At 46.5% G+C, this 19,754-nt stretch overlaps 1 protein-coding gene across 3 annotated transcripts; it reads left to right on the top strand.

Moving 5' to 3' along the window:
• Positions 1–9,307: 9,307 nt before the first annotated feature.
• Positions 9,308–10,313, top strand: LOC117592271. Of its 3 annotated transcripts, XR_004574513.1 has the most exons (4): positions 9,308–9,431; positions 9,499–9,738; positions 9,795–9,962; positions 10,080–10,301. XR_004574513.1 is itself a non-coding variant. In XM_034285932.1 (3 exons), the coding sequence occupies exons 2-3, from the start codon at positions 9,603–9,605 to the stop codon at positions 9,878–9,880; spliced, it is 222 nt and encodes a 73-aa protein (XP_034141823.1). In that variant the 5' UTR covers positions 9,308–9,431; positions 9,482–9,602; the 3' UTR covers positions 9,881–10,313. The 3 variants fall into 3 exon arrangements, 2 of the variants coding, with proteins under 2 accessions (XP_034141823.1, XP_034141822.1); XM_034285932.1 differs by having other exon boundaries at positions 9,482–9,738; positions 9,795–10,313; XM_034285931.1 differs by having other exon boundaries at positions 9,795–10,303.
• Positions 10,314–19,754: the final 9,441 nt, after the last annotated feature.

The raw sequence follows: 19,754 nt of genomic DNA, 5'->3' as shown, positions 1-19,754 counted from the left end.
GTTATGGTTGGGGTTTTGTGTGCGTGGGCTTGGGATTGGGATTGGGATTGGGAGCACATCTCGCAATATGGCTGCCAATTGCACGCACTTTTGTCGTTCAATTTAAGTCGGCAAAATTTCTGGCATTCGCTAACGTGGGGTTCATTTTTGTGTGCTCTAAGTAGCTCTGCGGCTTGTGTCAAGGGGGGGTAACTGCTGCCCCTTAGACTTGCTCCTCCTTGGACTCCTGCATCCTCCCCAGCATCCAGCATTTGTCCTCAGACACGTGTGGTTGTGCGTGCGGCAATGTAATAATTTGGTCTATTTGTTGCCTGCCATTGAGTTTATTGAATTTGGCATTTGCATGTTAGACGACTCGTCGCGCATGTGAACAGTGGGTGGAATGGATGCTGGATGCTGCCTGCCTCCGCCTGCCCTGCGACTTTGTCGCTTTTCGTTTCGCCTTCTGGTGAAAGCCATTCAATTATCTGGTAGTAAATATTGCAAATGAAGTTGTTTATTGTGCATGATGTTATGCCAATTGAATTTGCAGCTTACGCAGACTCCGCAGAACCTTCGCGTTCTCCCTGAGGCAGGGCTCCCTGTGTGTGGCAGGTGTGCGCGCACACACACACACACACACACACACACACACACACACACACACACACACACCCGAACGCAGCAACAAAGAATAATCAAATTTAATTTCGTAGTCAATTAAAAATGTTACACCCGGCGAATGATGAATAATTTGTACGCTGGGGGAATAGATGCTGACGTTGGAGTTGGCGTTGACTTTGACCTTGATTTTGATTTATGCGAGGGACAGAGAGAGAGAGAGAGAGAGCGCTGGGATAAACAAAAGAAAACCGCTACAAACAAAACAAAATGAGGGCCTGGCTAAGTGCAAAAGCGAATTAATTATGCACATTAACTTTTGCTTTTGCCGCTTCTCTCGCGACTGAGGTGCGACTGATTCTCATTCACAGAATGTGCACAAGGATGCTGATCCATCCAGAGACTGACCCAAGTCCAAGTCCAAGTCCAAGTCCAAGTTTAGGGACCCCCATCGCCCCGTCTCGAGTGCCCGAAAGACTTTGAAATATGGGCCCACGGAAACAGCAGCAGCAGAAGGCCGCTTAATTAGTGCGTAATTTGTAAGTTGAGGAAAAAAACAAAAAGGAGTTGAGGGAAAACTCGACACAGTGGAAAGACAAAACGGGCAGCCGAGAGGTAAATATTAATTACCGTGCGGCATAATACTCGGGGGGGGACTCGAGAAAAATTGTGTCTCGCCTCCACGCGACTCCGGCAACCCATCCATCAATCTGTCAATCCATCAGCATCCAATATTCCGATTAGGCTGATCATCTCAGTGTCACACCCTTCGATCTGTTCGAGCTGGACAAGGGACGGAGCACGAGACCCGTTGTTGATTCAGTATAAATATTGTTTGCTTTCCATTTGCACCCTTTGATGCTGCTGCTGCTGCACATTGTCTTTTTTGTTTGTTTAGGCTGCGGTCCTGTGGGCACTTTGCTGACTGACCGGAATGGCTCAGGGGCGACAGCCAGGTGTCAATTAGCGAGGCCAATCTGTGGCCAATTCGCACGGGTTCTTCCCATCTATTTATACGGAATTACACACAGAGAGACATGCGGAGAGTGGGTCAGTCAGAGGTATGTAGAAGAAAGGCAGCGGCAGACCGGAGCTGCTTCTGGATTCGTGCTTTAATTTCCATTTCCGTTGAACTTGCACATTTCTGGCTTGCATGCGCCAAATGTTATACCAGCCCGGGCCTTAGCTGCGCCTCCGCCCGGCCCGAGGTCGTGTTCAACCCAAAAAAAACAAAAAAAAAAAAGAAAATGTTGAATTATGCGCAGAGCAGGCAGCCACCGCCTGGGTCCCTTTTGACCACTGGCCACCGGGCCACCACTTTAAGGTCGTTCTTTTAAATGCAATGAAATTATTCTTCCACTGCGTCGGTCCACCCATTGAAATGTTAATTAATGCCCAGAAAAGAACAGCAGCGTAGCAACGGCATCAACAAAAGCAGCGTCAGGAGGAAGCCTGGGAGCGGGCCATTATGGCCGAGCATCTGATGGTCACCTCCAGCCAGGTGAAGCCTGGCAACGACCCCAAATGGGGTGATACGTTGCACTTTATTACACTTATAGCTGATTAAGCGGAACTCAGGACCCAACATCTTTTATGCGTATGGCTGGGTAGCAAAGGTTGTACCAGCAAAGCCACAGTTCAGGCCACACCAGCAGCTGAACTGCGGGGTACTGAGTGCCCCAATATTTCCTCACTCCATTTTGCCTTGTTTTCCTGTTTTTTTCCTGTGCCTCGCAGGACTTAAACAAGCGACTCGTTAACGGCAAAAGCGCAATTACACTCGAAACGCTTTAAATTGTAAGTGCTGGCCCGAGCTGCCTGCCCGAGTATGTGGCACGCTGTGCTGCTGGGCTGGCTCGGGGTTCGTGGTTATTGCTGCAACTACTGACTGACTGACGGTTGGCTGAGGCTACCTGTTGGCGACCTGTGCTGTTCTGTCGGTGCCACTCACTCGACGCGCTCGTCCATTGTGGAGGCTAATTGCGTTGTGCGCGGTGCTTGGCTCTTCGAGCTCACTCGAGTGTCCCCCCACCCTTTCCCCTCTCCCACTCTTTTTCACTCTCTCTTTCTGTATTTTTCACTCTATGTGTATGTGTGTGTGTGTGTGTGTGTGTAAGCTGAGCCCTACCGAAGGCTCGAAAAAATGGCTTTCACTGCCTAAATGTTGACATCCATCAAGTGTTGAATGGATGCAGGGGGCGCAAGGCGGAAAGTACTCCCACAATTATTTCAATTTAGGATTTATGTATATGGAACATTAAATAGTTACTGTGCCAAGGATTCAGCTGGGATTCGCTGTTGCTGTTGCCGATTCTCTTTCGAATTGCCTGCCTTTTCGTGCGAATTCCTTATGGAACTTCCTGCTGGATTTCATATTTTTCTATTCAATGAGTTGTTTATAGTCCCTCTCTTTGGCCTTTTTTTTCTTTACTTGCGCATATTTCTCTTCTTCTCTGGATTGTGTAATTTTAATTTTTCGAACTTGAGCGTTTATTTGTCTTGGTTTTATTTTTTTAGCCCCCAGCCAAGAGCATTATAGCAAGTAGTGTTCTGTCCTGTCCCATTTCGGAATGGGAATGGGCTTGGGATTCGGATTGGGATGGGGATAGGGCGCTGAAGAGCTAGTCAAGGAGATGGAAGTAGCGAATTCAAGGACCATGACGGACGTTTGCCCATTTATTGCTCATATTTCATATTTTGCCACACATTTTCGCTTGCTTCAGCTTCCATTTTTAGCTTCCCTTCTCCCGGCTGTGTGCCCCCTTTACCCTCTACCCATTTTCGCTTTTGGTAAATGAAATTTTTAATAAAAACGATTCGCGTTGTTTTCATTGGTTGGAAATTCTGCTGAAGCTCAAACTGAAACTGAAACTGCAACTGAAACTGGAAGCTGTTACTGGCGCTGTTGGTGTTCGTTTGTTCGTTCGTTCGTTCTGCCGCTGATGTGTAATATTTAAGGAGAGGATATATTCTTGGCATTTTCATTTCGCCCGACAATCCCCTCATCGACGGCAGCAGCATCAGCATCAGCAGCGGTGCACAAAAAATTGCCAGTTGATTGAGTCTGAAACTAGAGCCAAAATGCAGCCAGGAGTGGCATTGAGGAGGGGGCACAAAATAGATGAAGTGCCAGCTAAGCAGGTGTCTGGCCATCAACTAACGCACATCCTGCCCCTGACCGAATGCAACAATTAAATTTCAGCAAGGACATCCTGCTGCCAGCAGCCATCGCAAAGGCGGATGAAGCAGGGAGGCCAGGGAGTGGCAGTGGAAGTGGCAGTGGGATAAAAGCCGTTGCTACTGCAATTTAGGAGAGTGAAGCAGACTTTCCATCAGCTTTAGCCCCGGCCATTGTCCAGTGTGCCACACAATGCCACACCAGCACTGGCCGCTCCCTACACCTGAGCGTCATTGATTTGTGAGCGAACGAGGCACCAGGGATGGACTGCACACTGCACGAAGGAACCAGTTCCAATTGCAATATGAGCAGATTCTGAGCATCATCGACAACGACACTCAACGGCACGATGGGGGAAAGTCTGGGCGTGGCATGGCACACATTTACTCATCAAGATGCAACAAAATTTGCCCTAATTGAATGTCATATGACTGACATTATGTCTGATGCCCCTCTCTGGCTTGTGCACGGATGTCTTGGCTGATTTTCGTTCATCTTGCTGCTGCTGCTGCTGCTGCCTCGACTTACTCACGTGTGAAATTAATTTGTAATGACTACGAGTATGTGTCCCCTGCAGTGCCATTTGCATTTGTGAACGAGAGCTCGTTCCCCCCCTTTCGCACGCTCTCTTTCTTGGTATCTTTTCTCATTTGTGTGTTGCAGATGCTGATTGACCCAAGCAGCCAAGTGGCAATCAGTAGAAACAGGTCAGAAGGCACACAACCCGGCCACACCCCCGCCAACTGCTGACGGAAATGAGCGGGATTTTGCAACTTTTCCTCGCTTTTGCTCTCCCTCGAAAGTTGCAGTCAGCCCAAACCCTGTCAAGTTGCCATTTTGCCAGCCATCGGAAAGCCAACTCCGTGTGGAAAAAGGCTTTGCAACTTTTTGCTGGAACTTAATTTAGTAAATTGTTGAGCAATTCTTCGAATTGCACTTTGTGATTTTGAAAGTGGCAGCGAAACTTTGCGTTTCATTTGATTCTGTTTCGTGTTGCGTTTTTCGTATGCGATTGGAAATCCAACTTAAATTGGAACTCGAGCATTCAGCATTGAGAGCAGGCCCAGGCCAGCCCCGCACATGCAACTCATTTCCGCCTGATAGCTAAGGGCCGGACTCACTCTTCTTCTGAACTCCACTCCAAGCCGAAGGCGACAGAAACTTTGCCACTCTGGAAATGAGCAAGTCGAAGGCGGTATGGCTGTATGGCTGTATGGCTGTATGAATGGATTGTTAGAAGAGGCCTGCCTAGGCAACAGGTTAGATTGGCACAATCTGTACACCGCATGCCACGAGAAAGCGACAAAAGGGGCGACAAAAGAAAGAGAGTCAAAACTGTGCCGAGTTGTTGTCAAGGACATGGGTGACCCGCAGGGAAGCGGGCACAGGAACACGAACAACACTGACAACACAAAAAGAGAACGAGAGATGGAGATCGGAGAGAGGAGAGAGGAGAGAGAGAGAAACCCAAGAATGGGCGACACAAATTGCTTCAAACACCTTGGCAAGCAGCAGACGGCAGGAAAAATTGGAACTGAGTAGACAACTTAAAGTGAAAAAAAAGGCAGGAGAAGTAATAGAAGATGTCCTCCCAGCCAGCATGAGGACAGGACACTGGTTGTGATGGGCTGTTGGTGGTGTGGTGTAGTGCGGGGTGGGGAATGGGCACATTGCTTGTCTACTTAAAAGTTTTCAAAGCGCTGCTTATGGCACGTGCGGGCTGAAGAGCAGCGCGGAGTGGCTGGAAGAGATAGAAGAGAAGAGAAGGAGAATGGGAGATGGGGGCCGCCTTGTGCTAGCCATGAGCTTGGCAAGCAAGCAAAGCGTATTAAAACACAAAGCAGCATCATTAAATGTTAAAAGTTGCCTTTGGCGAAACAGAGAAAGAGAAGCACAGCGGCTGGGCTGTGCTCTCGAATAGTTGCAGCAAAACTACAGAGGGATGCTGTACAATAAGAACACGTAAGGACAATGCTGGGACCAGTTCCGGTGGCGCAGATGAAGGAGCAGGAAATTGCACAGGCATCAAGTGCATTACTCAGGTGATTTTCCACAAAGAACAAACAGACGCCAGACGCACCACAAAAGGGAGAGACAGCGAGACAAAGTCAGAGAAGCAGAAACAATCCGTTAATAATTATAGTTAAAAGTGGAAAGGAACAACCGGCAGGCCGGAAGGTATTCCCAGGCACATGCAGGTTCCCAGTTACAGTTCCATGCCACAAAGGGACTGCTTTATGTTGATTAATGCAAGCGACAATCGGCAGGCGATTTCCTGGCCCAAATGCATTTTGGCCAACAGCCAACAGCCAGCGGGCCGGCCTGCATTATCTCTTTTGAAGGCTGATGAGGCTTCTCTTTCATTTTGTCGCCTTTCTCTCGGTCCAGGAGCGACCTTCGATCGCAAGTGCAGCTCAAGGTCTTGCAATTAACTGCTCCTCAGTCTTGCCACTTCACTTTCTGAATGCGAAAGTTCCTGCTGCGACGAGGACGAGGACGAGGACGAGGAGGAGTGGCAATGAAAGCGGCTGGCTTGTAATCCTATTTCGACAGGTTAACTTGTCTTTGTTCTCTCTTACCTCACCACTTACCATCTGGCAATGCACGAACGAAAAGCAGCAGCAGCAGCAGCAGCCGTTTTGCACAGGCAGGACCCTGGCCCCTGAGTCGAACAATAAAATCCACGTTGTGGCAAGTGGAACTCCGCTGGGAGCGGGCATCATAAAATATGCATGCAAGTGAGTGGAAGTCAGACTGGGGCAGCAGGCCATAAAGGAAAGGTGTTTGCCATGGAAATGAAATTACATTTTCCCGCTTAGGCATTCATATTTTTGTGTACACTTCGAAAGCAATGAAACACCCACCCACCCCCCAAAGGCACTAAAAATTGTTTTCCTGTTAATCGTAAATTGGAAAATCAAATTTATCCTCTGGCCGTAGCTCATTATGCTGCTGCTGCTGCTGCTGCTGCTGCTGCTGCTGCTATTGTGGAGGTGCTGCTGCCACTGCGATCCTGCTGCTGCTGCTGCTATTGTAATTATGTTGACTGTGAAACAATTTTATGGCAGACTGAGTTTTATTAGCATGCAATGTGCGTCGTGCGGATAGCAGAAAAGTCAAGGGTTTACCCCCTGGCTACACATATCCAACCTGTACACCCAACCCATAGATGTATCTACATCTACTCGTTTATACAAATCTGCAGCCCTGAAGCAGAGGCTGGCTCAGCTGGCTGGCAGCACCTTTCGGTAGTTGTCGCTGTCATTGCCGTTGTTGTCCTTATCAACAGCAAGTCAACAGAAAGAGAAAAAAGTTTGGCAGAATCAACCTACAAGTGCAGGGACACACACGCAGATACATAGATACAAGTCCCCACTGTGTGTGTGTGTGTGTGTGTGTTTTGGATAACCTTTTGACGGCATTATGATGAGTTTTTCTTTTACTTTTTGCCCAGGAGCCCGGCCTCCGATCCCAGCACGAGCTTGAGAACGAAACTGGGACCCTGAGCCAGAGCCAGAGCCAGGCCCGGACTAAACTCGTAAATACCTTCATTATCGTTAAATCATGCTGAGAGACAGAGATGCCAGTCGGGAGAGGTACACATAGCTGAGGGAGAGAGAGAGAGAACTCATGTCATGTGTCCTGTGTCCTGTGTCCCGTGCCGTGCCTTTTATTTGCCCTTTATTTTTGCCTCTCGCTTCGTTTCCATTTCCATTTCCACTTCCACTTCCGATTCCTCTCCGGGCCTGTGTGTCCCTGGTCTGGTGTCTGGTGTCTGTTGTGCGGCTTTAGGAATGGCTCATGTGGAGTTTTAAATAGATTTAAATGCACATTTAAATGAAATAAATGAGCTACATTTCAACACCACTCACACTCTGCCGCTGACTGACTGCGAGGCTCTTTGTTTGCTTAAATTATGCCTCTGTATATGTATGTGGGCGTGGCCAGAACTTTGCGGCCCTTGAATCATGCAGCATGTATTTGTCTCTCTGTGTCTCTCTCTCTCTCCGCTCTTTGTAATGGTCAAAGTTGTGTGCTATTTTCATATTCACGCCTAATAAACTGCCAAATTAATACACAATCAGCCATAGGGCAAGCAGCAGAATGCACTGAAAGTTTCAACAAAATATGAAGAACAAGCTGGAGAGCTATTCCCTCGGTGGTGGGTACGGAAAATACTCAAAAGCGAATCAGCAGAGGTGCTCCCCATAACGACGGGGAAATGCCCTGCCAAATGGGGAAGATGGCAAGAGCGAAAGTTACCAAATTACTCAGCCACCTGTCAAGTGTTTCGCTTATTTATGAAGGCAATGTGTATAAGGAACAACTTGATGCCATAAAAATGCAATTAGATGGGAATTTTATGATAAATTTCACACAGCTGTTAATTACAAAAACATTCATAAATTATCCACTCAATGCTCGAAATAAATTTCTTATTTATTATGAATTATTTGATGCATTTCTGGTGTCTGTCTGGCCGCCCGTCCAGCTGCGGCTGGAAACAAATTTTAATTAAAACCCCAAGTTGGCAAAACTTTTAAACCAAGAATATCCATCCGCAAGCAGCACCTTTATTGGTCCTGGACTTGTAGCCCAGAAACTTATGTACTTAGTGCCCGAACTGGTTAAGGTACATTTCCAAAATGAATGCCACTAAAGTGCGAACTGGTAAAAGTTTCTAATGCACAAAGTGTCGAAAAGTTCATCCATCAGATAAACATGAATGCACAGGGCAGGGCACAGTTAGTGAGTGTGTGACTCAATTAGTTATGCATTCATTTTGTTTGATGAACTTTTCATAGGTTTTTGTAGCCGGCATCTCACACCCACCCACCCAATTGGTGTCAAATGAATTGACATATGAGGCAAGTTGCCAGTGGCTTGAGGTTGCCAGAGCCTTTTGTATAAGTTATTTAATGTTGCCCCAACCGATTGAGAGTGCACAGGTTTTATTATTGGGTTTCCCCTTTGTTTCTTTTAGTTTTGCTTATACCTTTTACTTAGATATGAACTAAAGAGAAGTTGACAGTCTGGGTAGCTTAGAGTGGCAATGTCTCAGTCTGGGATCAAACTATGATTATTTTTCACCAAGACATTTTCCGTTCTTCTCGTTCTTTTCAATAGACCAATCTACAGTATGAATATTGATTCGGCAGTTCATGTTCGATTATAAAAGCTTTTGGACTGACTAACAATGAGTGCGTCCACGACCTTATCGGATCACAGATAAAAATGTGTGTACTTACTCAAGTACACCTACACCTAAACACAAATTCGAATAATAAACATAAATGTTGCTAAGCGCATCAAATGTTGCTCAAAACAAATGTTACGATCAAATGTTGCCAAGCATACATGTTGCTATTAATAAATGTTTCTAAGCTTTAATGTAAATTTATTGAAATTGAAGTGTATTTTTGAACGTATCAGTAAATATTTCTTGGAGTGTACAACATTGACGCTTATCTGGTAAACTGATTAGATTAGGACACAAATAACCGCCGGCAAGAGTCAGTCCATAGTGAACTTTCGAGGCGATCGCTACCCGCAATTGAAATGAGAGCCATATTCAATTCGCGTCTTTTACAATTTACCATCGGTCTGATGGGGGTAATTGTGTCCTCGGCGACAATGGCAATTCCCTATTCCCGTAGGTGTTGACAAACGTAATCTCTGACGCTACCCATTTACCGTTCGTAGAACCTTCCCCATTTCAGTTCAGACCAAATTACTCGGCATTGTGCGAGCACTGGAGCTGACGGCCTCGGCATTGCTCATCTTTGGACTAGTGAAAAAGCGGGAGCTGAACAAGTCAAAGATCATGATGGTCTGGTTGATCTGTTCGCTGATGTTTGTCACCGGCATTCTCTACAACATGTTTGAGGCTTTCTGGATGTTCTACGGATTCGATGTGCTAACATCGATCATAGTTACGGCCTCTTCATTGGCTGCCGTAGGTGAGTCAGAGTCAGAGCCACATTTGTACATATGTGAGATTGTGTGTACATTGCAGCTTTGATGTCTGGCATGATGTGCGTGGTGTACAATGGCTATGAGCGACTGGTGGATGGCAAAGACGAGCAGATACTTACAGCCTAAGTGGAAAAGTTTCTGGTTCCACTGCTCGAACCTATGATGGAGTCGGATCCTCGTTTGCTGAATAGAAGCTCCACTAATTACAGTAAGAGCTTACAGCAGTAGCAGCAGCAGCAGCAGCAGCAGCACATCTCCCTTATGTGAAATAATTTTAATTAAAAAATGTCGCTTTTCACATATTTCCTCTCCGCTGCCGCTCCTGCCGCCCCTGCCGGTGTGCCACGGTCCGTTCGTTGCCACTTGTAAAGTTTCTGGAAAAGTTTGTCAATTTGCATTCGGCTTCTCTCGGGGTAGTCCAATGTTACCACTGTTTTCTGCTGCATTTAATTAGGTTTACCAAAAACGGGCACAAAAAGGGACACACATATATATGTAGCTCCTTGCTGCTTAACAGGAATTTCTGAATTAATTACAAATAAAAAGTAAGCAGTGTCTGTCTGCCTTTTCTCTACTCTCTTCCGAAATTTCTATGCATCAATCGATTTCCGTGTAATGGCTAAGGGAGGGCACGGGGAAGGAATGTGAAAGCATTTTCATTTTCGTTGGGCTTACGAGTCAAATATGTCAAATCATTGCAGCAATTTCGATGCGATTCAATTCGATTTGGCTCGCTTTGGCACGTATTTAGAGCCGGACCAATGTCTAGGCATAAAAATTATATTAAATTGGCATTAAAATCATGGCCTGGTCATTGCCAATAACAACAGCAATACACGGGCACAGCCACAGTCCGCAGCAGCTTTGAATGGCCATTAAAATAATAACCAGACCAAGCCAGACTGACCAACAAGGCCAGAAGTGTTTTGGCTAAGGTCTAAGGGCGGGAGTGTACAATGTCTGTGCGCCTTAATATGAGACGCACGTGCCCCAATGGACTCTCTGGCCTCGACTGGCCTCTGCCACATACTTATGCAAATAATCTTGGCTCTTGTGGGGGCTAATAAGTGTCCAAAGTTTCGTCAAATGATCGCATTGTGTCTGCAGCTCATCAGAACATTAATGGCGGCATTCTAGATATCGTTTCCGGTCACCGGTTAAGGACCAGCCGTTCGCTGGCCACGGGGCGCCTGGCCATTAACACAACACTCTCATTGATAGCAGGCGACTTTGATGTGACAGCAACGCTGCTGGATAGTTAGTTGACTGTTGGCTGGCTGGAGCTTCAATTAAACGGACTTAAAGCTTTTCGAGTTATGTAGTTGAAAGGCTTTCCCGGTGGCCATAAATTATGCAGCCAAGTATCTGACAGCAGAACAGGGCACAGCCAGAAGCGAACTAAACGCGATTATCTTAATTTATGCAGACCCCAGGCCGAGCGTAGGGTATGTACTATTACTTATGCGTATGCGGTATGTTTTGTGCGGCCCTTGAAATAAATATAAATTGCAAAAACTGTCAAATCCAAGCAGCAAAAGTTCACGTCCGAGTTGGAGTCCGGACTGGGTCTGGGTCTGGGTCTGGGTCTGGCCAAAAGGGAATGCAATTCCTGTTCTTGGCCATGCCTGCTGGCTCCGCTTGTGTGTGTTTTGTACAATAAAGAAATTTTTATCGCTGCCGCATTTGACATTTGAAGTATGCGTTGCAAAATTTATTGTTGCTTCGTTGTTTCAATAAACAACAACAGCAACACAAAAAAGCCAATGGAGCAGCCACATCCAGAGTGAATGGCGAGTGCTTGGAACCCGATTGGAATTTCAATTTAATCTTTATCTTCGGCTCCAGCCGTTGGACTTTGACATGCGAAGCCAAAACACTCACACAAACGGGAAAGCAGTGGGGAGAGAAGCCTGGCTTAGGGGCTGCCTGGCTTTACCTGTTGAAAAATAGTTACAGAGAGAACGACAAGTAGAAGCTGTCCGCGTGGCAGATTGCTAGCCTAATTGTGTCCCTCTCTCTCTCAGTCTCTCTCTCTCTTTCGGTTATGACTGCCAGCAAGCAGCTTATAAATATTCCACAGCTACTGGCCAATAAAACGATTCAGCAAACATTCTCCCACACCACAATAGACACACACACACAGAATGAGTGAAGAAATCAAGGTGGAAGCAGCTGCATGTCCTTGCCAGTTCGGAACAAACTCTCCCGCTGCTGTGGCTTTAGTTGCCCACCGCGCACACATCCGCAGCTGCTTGCAACGTGACGTCAATGCAAATGCGTTTCGATTGTTGCGTATACGCAATGCGAAAAAGTTGTCTCTCCTCCACCAGCTGCTCTGCATAACAATGGTCGCTGCGGTAAGTGTGACAATAAATCGCGCTGTCAACCAACATTTATCTATACCGCAACCATTTCCTGTGCGCGCACGAGTATAAGTTTTGTGAGGTGTTGCCTGCTGGAGGCAGGCACTCCATTACCTTGATTCAGTCTTCGCTCTCTGCCTTTGGGGTTCATTGTCTCTTTGACCGAACCAAACGAAGGGATATGCGTGGGTATGCGAAACCTTTTTGGCTGGCAAAGCAAAGGCAATAACAATGCAACCATCATTCCCTTTTGGCCATCTCTGGGGCATCATTTGCGTTTAATGAATTGTGCAAAAAGATTTTTATTCACTTAGCCGCACACGCACACGCACACGCGCAGGAATTGGAGGGCCACAGAGCCATAAGCCGCTTAGGGGCATTTTTGGTCTAGCAAAATTGAAATGCTGCAACGTGTAGGGCCGCTGCCTCGTGCTGCTCCTGAGCGCCTCAGCTACGGGATTACTTTTCGATCAATTATTTAGTCATTAGCGTTACAATAACCCAAGTCGGGATGTGTGTGTGGGCGGAGGCAAATTGTTTGATCGATGAATGTGGACAGGACATGGACATGGCAGAACTAACTAATTAAGATTAATTAGTGGAACGGAATTTTCAATTACGATTTCGATGCTTAATGCCACTCCAGTCTAAATCATAAGAATGGCAAAATGAAAGCCCAAAACGTGCCAACTTAAAGCCGTGCCCCACGCACATCCGCACACAGAGAGGGAAAGAGGGCAAGAGGGAAATAGATGTCAGTTCATCATTTGAAGTGCAACAAACACGAAGAATGAATCCTTAACACCACATCAGGCCGAGATGATGTCTGGCCGTTGTGACAACAACACACGCCAAAAACTTTTCAAGATATAAACACAAGAAGTGGCAGAGAGACCGACCTCCCCGCCAAACACAATGGAAACACACACACACAACAAAAAATTGAGGATGTAATTTACACGCTTTTCCTACCCAGTCCCCCTCCATCAACTGATATCGGACATATCCTACCCAACATTTGCAGGGGCCACGACCAACCACGACCACGGATACGCCTTTATCTGAGTGTGTCCCCAAAATGTGTGCGTGTGTCCCGCATTTAATGCGGTCTGCCTTGGCGATAAACTTTTGCAGCTGTCTCGGGCCCACTCCCCGCTCAAGTCGCTTTTATTTGGCATTTTTTGGATTGCCGCCTTCCGTTGGGCTCAATCATTTTACGTCTCATAAAACATAAATAGAAATCGATTCGTAAAGGAGTCCGTGCCGCAGTCGGCAGTCGGCAGTTGTCCCAGACTTCGGCATTGTCATTGTTTTGTCGGCGACAATTTGAATTACCCTCAGCAGAGAGAGATAAAGAACAAATTCTATGGCTATGGGATACACTTTCAAAAAATCTTGCTTCATCTGCTGCTGCAACAGGGTGTCCAATATTCTACATTGAATTTACTGCTCTGATGTGCTCTTTCGCTTCACACAGCCAATGTATCCTTTGCAAGGACATTCAGCTACATTTACTAGTACTTACTTGTGCGTATGTTTGCTTGTTCTTCTCGGGTTTGCTGCTGCTGGTTGCTCTCCTGGGCAACATTTGGCGGTTACTTTGGCCCGCTGGCAGGCCAAAGTCTATAATGTAGCATTATTTTATGTCGAGCCAAGCAATTTATTGAATTTTCTTTTATGGTTTCGATTTTCTTCTCTTGCTTTTACTTGTCTTTCAGTCGATCCACCGGCAGGGCAAATGTGTTGAAGTATTTTATGGGTCTTTAGGGTGAATATCAATACATTTTTAATATGATAGAGTGAGTGAAATGATGATTGAAATGGAGCTTTGAGTTCGCTGTTTTGAGTTTGCTTAGACCAGATCCAGATGACAGTGGCAGTGGCTTAAGCGTCTTTCTTGCTTTCAGATTTTGTTTGTTCATTTTGCAGCACTTTGAATGCAGCAACACACACACAGACACACGCATACGAGTACAAATTGAATTCAGTTTCGGTGTGTGTGTGTGTGTGTGTGTGTGCCCTTTGTGTAAGATCCTTCCTGCACGCTTTCTGCCATCTGGCATTTACTATTTGAATGGCTAGCAAAATTGATAAGAAAAATGCAATTTTCAACACCCACACAGAAGCGGAGAGAGAGAGAGAGAGAGATACATATGCAGGCAACACGAAATGGAAGAATGGATAGGGGATAGGAACAGAGGCAAGAGGCAAGAGGGAGCCAAGCTGCTTAGCCACAGCTGAGCCAAGGACAGCGCCAAATCAAATCAATGGCAAATCAAAGCCAAACGCCACTAAATGTATGTGTGCTTTTTTTTTTGTATGCAAATTTAAACGAAATATTTACACAGTGGAGGATCAGACCATGATAGAGGGGCTGAAGACTGGGATTAGGGGGAGGAAGGGAAGGGAACGTATCTGTCAGGCAGGTTTAATTGGCTAAAATTGCTCCTTTATCTTCGTTGCTACCCAAAAGCATACGCACACACATACACACAGATTTAATTACTACACCGTTGGCAATAATTTATAATACTAATTAAAATTTCGAGCACGAACACACACACAAACACACGCATAAATAATCACTGCCGAATGCGCCGCTGGCATTGAACATTTCCCATTTGCATGCAGACAGAGCAGTCTCACGCATACACACACACACACACACACACACACATGTATATAGATACTAAGTGTGTGTGTGTGTGTGCGCATAACCTTTATCAATCAAATGTTAATTAAGTTTCAACTCAGGCAACCGAACAAATGCCAAACCAACTTTTTTTTCCCCGCTGTAAACTTTCGAAGGGAAGCAACGACGAGACTCTGGCACACTTATGTTAAAAAATTAAATTGGTGTGTGCTCTGGGGAGGAGGCGGGTTATTAGGGGGAGTATAAAATGCCAAAGTAATGCGCTCATCAAATAAAATTGCCACAGCTGATACTCCAACGCGGGGAAAAAACTACGCCCCCTTTGTCACTCATGCACTGGGAAATATATGCGTTAGCGGAAACGGAAATGCTCTCTGCTCTCTGCCCACATCATGATATTGTCTGCCTTGTTTGTAATGGTTTTTTGGTTAACATGCGCACAGATTGATGCGTGGCCAAATTGTACACAGCCGCAAATTGTGGCAATTTCGGTTACTGTCAACGCTGCGCACACATACAGGCGGACACGGACATGCCACAAGCCCGCTTATTCAGGCACACAGAGGCATAAGCATGTGGCAAGTGTGCTGCAGGGCAGAGGCACGTTTTTATGCTGCAGCACAGTGGGGTGGCGGGGGAACAAAAATGTGGCAAACCGGAAACATAAATCGTTGCGGAGCAAGCAAAATTCCACTCGATGTCTGGAGACGTTGCATTCCTCTGCGAAGATTGTTGGCATGCATACATTTTTGAATGATGTTTTTAATGCAGAATTCCTTGCAATCTTTGAGACTTTTCTTCGCCTCGATACTGAAACCACACAGACAGTGCACCTGCCGCAAGCGTTCTTAAGCTGTCTAATGGGTTTTCAATGCTTTTCAGACACTCGTAGTGAAAAATATTGGCGAAAAAGTGTCGACCTTCGATTGGCTTTCATGAGGTTAAAGTGTCCCTTCGCTGGTGTACCCGCGGAGTGCACGGGGATTGCTCAACGTGCAACGTGCAACGTGCAGTTGCAATTTGATAAAGCGAAGTGACAAGCGCAGCAAAGCAAAAGGTCATCCCACACGCACTGACACCGCCACTGCCACTGCCAGCGCCACGACTCCCTTGCCTGCCTGCCATTCCCGGGCATTCGTAGCTGACAGAAGTCAAAACGGAATGGTGACATGCAAGGCCAGGTGGGATGGGTGGATGGTGGGGAGTACGTCACACAAAAAAACACACTCAAAAAATATCGCTTGGCATGTGCAGTGCACATCAGCGACAGCGACACCATCAGGATGATGTGAGAGTAACAGCAGCAGCAGCAGCAGTAATCCCCATTGATAACGCACGGTTAACGGACAGTGTCAGTTCTCAGTGAAATATATTGGGACCCTTTACCGAGCAGCAGCTCAATGTCACTGCCCAGAACAGATGGCTCCTCTGTAGAAGCTTGACAAAATTCCGCTCGATCTCGCCGCAATTTGTACAGCGGTGCGGCCTCGGGTCCATTCACGTCCGACTCGGGCATCCGCTGGCCAAACTGGTTGCAAGGAAAGCTGAGCAGCTGGCAAAGTCCCGAAGAGCCACCCACTGGTGGCACGCGTCCAGCACGGAGAGCGAGTGTACCGACAGCATCCAGCGCATCTCGAACAGCTGCATTGGCTGCCAACTGGCGATGGGTGAGTATCAACCATCAGGCCATAGAAGGCAACCACTTTGCTCTCCATCATTTGCTTCACTGTGGCAGAGAGTGCTCGGTGCAGTGGACCAGCAGAGGCACAGGCCCCCGGGGCGTATCGGTTGGACAAGCTGCATTTTGGGCTAATTGTGCGTAAAGCGACTGTGCGAAATCGCATTTAAATATGCCACAGCTGCGCCATATGTCAGACAAAAAGTAAAACGGGAGAAAAATCTCAAATTGAATTTGGCCAAACCGAGCCAAAGTTGCATGCTCCGCTGACCCACGAAGCGGGTTGCACGTTAACTTAATTTTAAACTTTTGCTGTCCCACCCACACACTGCCAAAAACAACAACAGCAAAAAAGTTGAGCAATCGTAACGAAATAATTGAATTTTCATTTCCGTTTTATGTGTTTACTTCCGCTTCATGGCAGCGCGCGGCACCATTTGCCATATCCAACACCCCCGCCGCAGTCATGTGTGTGTGTGTGCGTGTGTGTGTGTGTGTGTATTTCGGCCTATTTGTATACAAAAGGCAGTCAATGTCTGGCAACTTAAAGAAAAGTTCTTAAGTCAATTGTCAAAAAGTTTTTAACATCTTTTTGGCCCAACTCCCCCCACTCGGCCGTGTAACCAGAACTGTGTATGGCTCTGTTCATTTTCACTTCCGAATTGAAATATAATTCGGCAAAAGTTGTGCTTGTTCTGCTGCTGCTGCTGCTGCTGCTGCTGCTGCTCTCATTTTCAGTTCCGAGTATATGTTTCCTTTTGACGTGGCCATAAATCAATGGCAGGCAAAAGGCGTTCGACTGAAATTGATTTAAAATTCCAGCATGGACACAAACGGGGGGCGTCACTCTTTTCGATAGTCGTGTGTCAAACATGGGGAATGGGGCGAGAAAACTGTCCGAAATGTATGTCGGATTTAGTGCCTTTGTTTGACTGCAAAAGAGTAAGTACGGCAACGTACAAACACACAAGTATGTGGAGAAGAATTCAACATAAAAGAAGCATTCAGGGGAAGTTTAGCGGCATGGAAGCTGACCGATATAGAAGGGAGAATGAATGCACAAATGGATTTGAAATCTTATTTGCAACTTGAGGACCATCGGCAAAGGTATGAGCTCGAAACCAAAAGCTGATAACTTTTTCCTCTGCTGTAGCCGTAGCTGTAGCCACAACTTTGGATGAAAAATGAAAACTACTGCTTTATTCTCTAACAAACGCATAGAACTCACAAAAATTGTCAGCTTACAGCTGGTTGCCTACTTGTCAATGATTATGTTTAAAGACATGATCCACGCGACAGCCGCTAGCAGCCAGCCGCCCGCCCCGGTCCGACCTTTTGCTATTTTCGCATATTTGATGCACTTTGCATAAACTTAATAAACTTTGCCCCCAGTTACAGGTTATAAACCACTACACTCGTAAAGATGGCAACCCGTTAAAGTCGCTGAACCACAACTCGTTGTTTTATGGCCGCCACAGGCGCAGTGTGGCAGCCTGGCCCCCACTCCTGAATTGCCATCTGGTTTTGTCTAAGCGTCGGCAATCATTTTTCTCTTTTGTTTGCCACATTTTTCACTATTAACAGGAGCCGTAAAACGCGAAACAGCAGCAGCAGCAGGCCAACAGTTTTGGTACTTTTTTACAACTATCCGGAGGGAGGGGGCTGCGTATTCGTATAAGTACTCGTATTGGATGCTGAATCACCTGATGTTGCCACACAGCCTCTGACAAGTCTGACTTGTTTTGCTCCTCCTGCAGCGCACCACTTGTCATTTGCCACTTTCCACTTGCCACTTGCGCATTTAATTAAGTTTCCGGCGCGCTGCACACGCTGAAAGGACGAAGGACGTTATTAATTAAATTCCTTTATACGCAGGTTAAGCCAGAGACGACGACTCCCAGGAGCTTGTCCCTGCCTCTCCGCCACTTGTTGTGTGTCAACAATTGGAATTGGAATACTTATTAACGAGGCAACTAATGAAAGTTTCCAAAGAAAGGCGTTTCCCCTGTTAGACTTCCCCTGAAATCGAATCGAAACATTGTGGGTTAGTCTTGACTGTTACATCAAAGTCCAGTAGCCCAAAACTTAACCCACTGCCTGGTCGGCATGCATGCTGCACTGTGGATATGGGTTGGACCTAATAAGACAAGACAGAGAATCAGATCCAAGCCCATGTCTGGGCATACATCAAAGGCAGCTGAAGGAGTTGAGGCGTTGGCAGGCACTGCCTCCCAAAACGAGTAATCGTGGGGCAGACACAGACTAAGACCAAGCCTCAGACACATACAAAGACAGCTTCTGGGCGTATGCAAAAAGGGATGTACGTATTCGTATATTAAATATTTAAGCCCCTTGTCGAAGCAGCAAATCCAGTAAGGGGAAAATCGACTTATATTCAATACACTCGAAAAACAGAATCTGACTGGGGAACGAGATGGAGTTGAAATGTGCAAATCCCCCTTGCAACATCAGCAGCCGGATAGCAGGGCAGAGCACATAGCATGTTAGAGACTGGTGCCCCTGCCCTTGCAGCTGACCCTTCCTCCGCCCGAAGCAAAACCCCACTGCAATCGCTTGGCATTTACATTTAAGCTGATAAGCAAAAGTGCCCTCGCTCCCTGCCCCTGCATACACCTGAGCTTTAAGACGTCTTGGAGCATGGCGGCAGCCCCCTGCCCCCTAACACACACACTAAACACATTGAAGGGGGATGGGGGCTAAGGAATTGTTTGCTGAAAATGTCGCAAGTTTATGAAATCGCGTGAGCTGGCAGCAAGGAATTTACATTTGACGCACGCACTTTACATTATTAATGCCTCGAGCCGAAGGCGTCACAGGCACAAGGAAAAAAAGGCACAAATATCAGGGTCATTGGCAGGAATAAAGACTATTGGGATACCCATTACTTGGCGGGTCTCTGAAGGAGTGTAAATGATAATTCCACATGCAAAAGGTGTTCAAATCTTATCAGAAACAGCCAGCAGCTTGTAGGCATGCGAAGGTTAGTGGGGTATGCAAAGTAGAAAGAGTATTGGATGGGGGTGCGAGAGAGTGTTTGGAAAATGCTTCAGCCATTTCGCAAATGTATCGCATTTCCGTTTCCGTTTCCGTTTTTGTGTTTGTGTTTTTTTACGCTTCACTGAGAATTTTCCAATTTTGAGATATGAGCTGCTAATATTTATTAATCAAGTAATAGCTACACTCACACAGTGAGGCTGCCACACAAACACACACATGACTACCCCAGCACCACACAGATGTATGAGTCCTGGCCTGGCCTCGCATTTGCTGCGTTTGTGTGCGTTT

Source organism: Drosophila guanche, unplaced genomic scaffold (assembly GCF_900245975.1).
Source record: "Drosophila guanche unplaced genomic scaffold, DGUA_6, whole genome shotgun sequence".
NCBI classification, from domain to species: Eukaryota; Metazoa; Arthropoda; class Insecta; order Diptera; family Drosophilidae; genus Drosophila; species Drosophila guanche.
The sequence above is the reverse complement of the archived record's forward strand: the minus strand, read 5'-3'. Positions and strand labels throughout refer to the sequence as shown.

Excerpts from the sequence above, each read along its gene's own strand:
- LOC117592271 (XM_034285931.1), top strand. The coding sequence starts at position 9,338 with ATGAGAGCCATATTCAATTCGCGTCTTTTACAATTTACCATCGGTCTG. Across the intron at positions 9,432-9,498 it reads AATGGCAATTCCCTATTCCC|TTCAGACCAAATTACTCGGC; the intron begins GTAGGTGTTGAC and ends TCCCCATTTCAG. Across the intron at positions 9,739-9,794 it reads CTCTTCATTGGCTGCCGTAG|CTTTGATGTCTGGCATGATG; the intron begins GTGAGTCAGAGT and ends TGTACATTGCAG.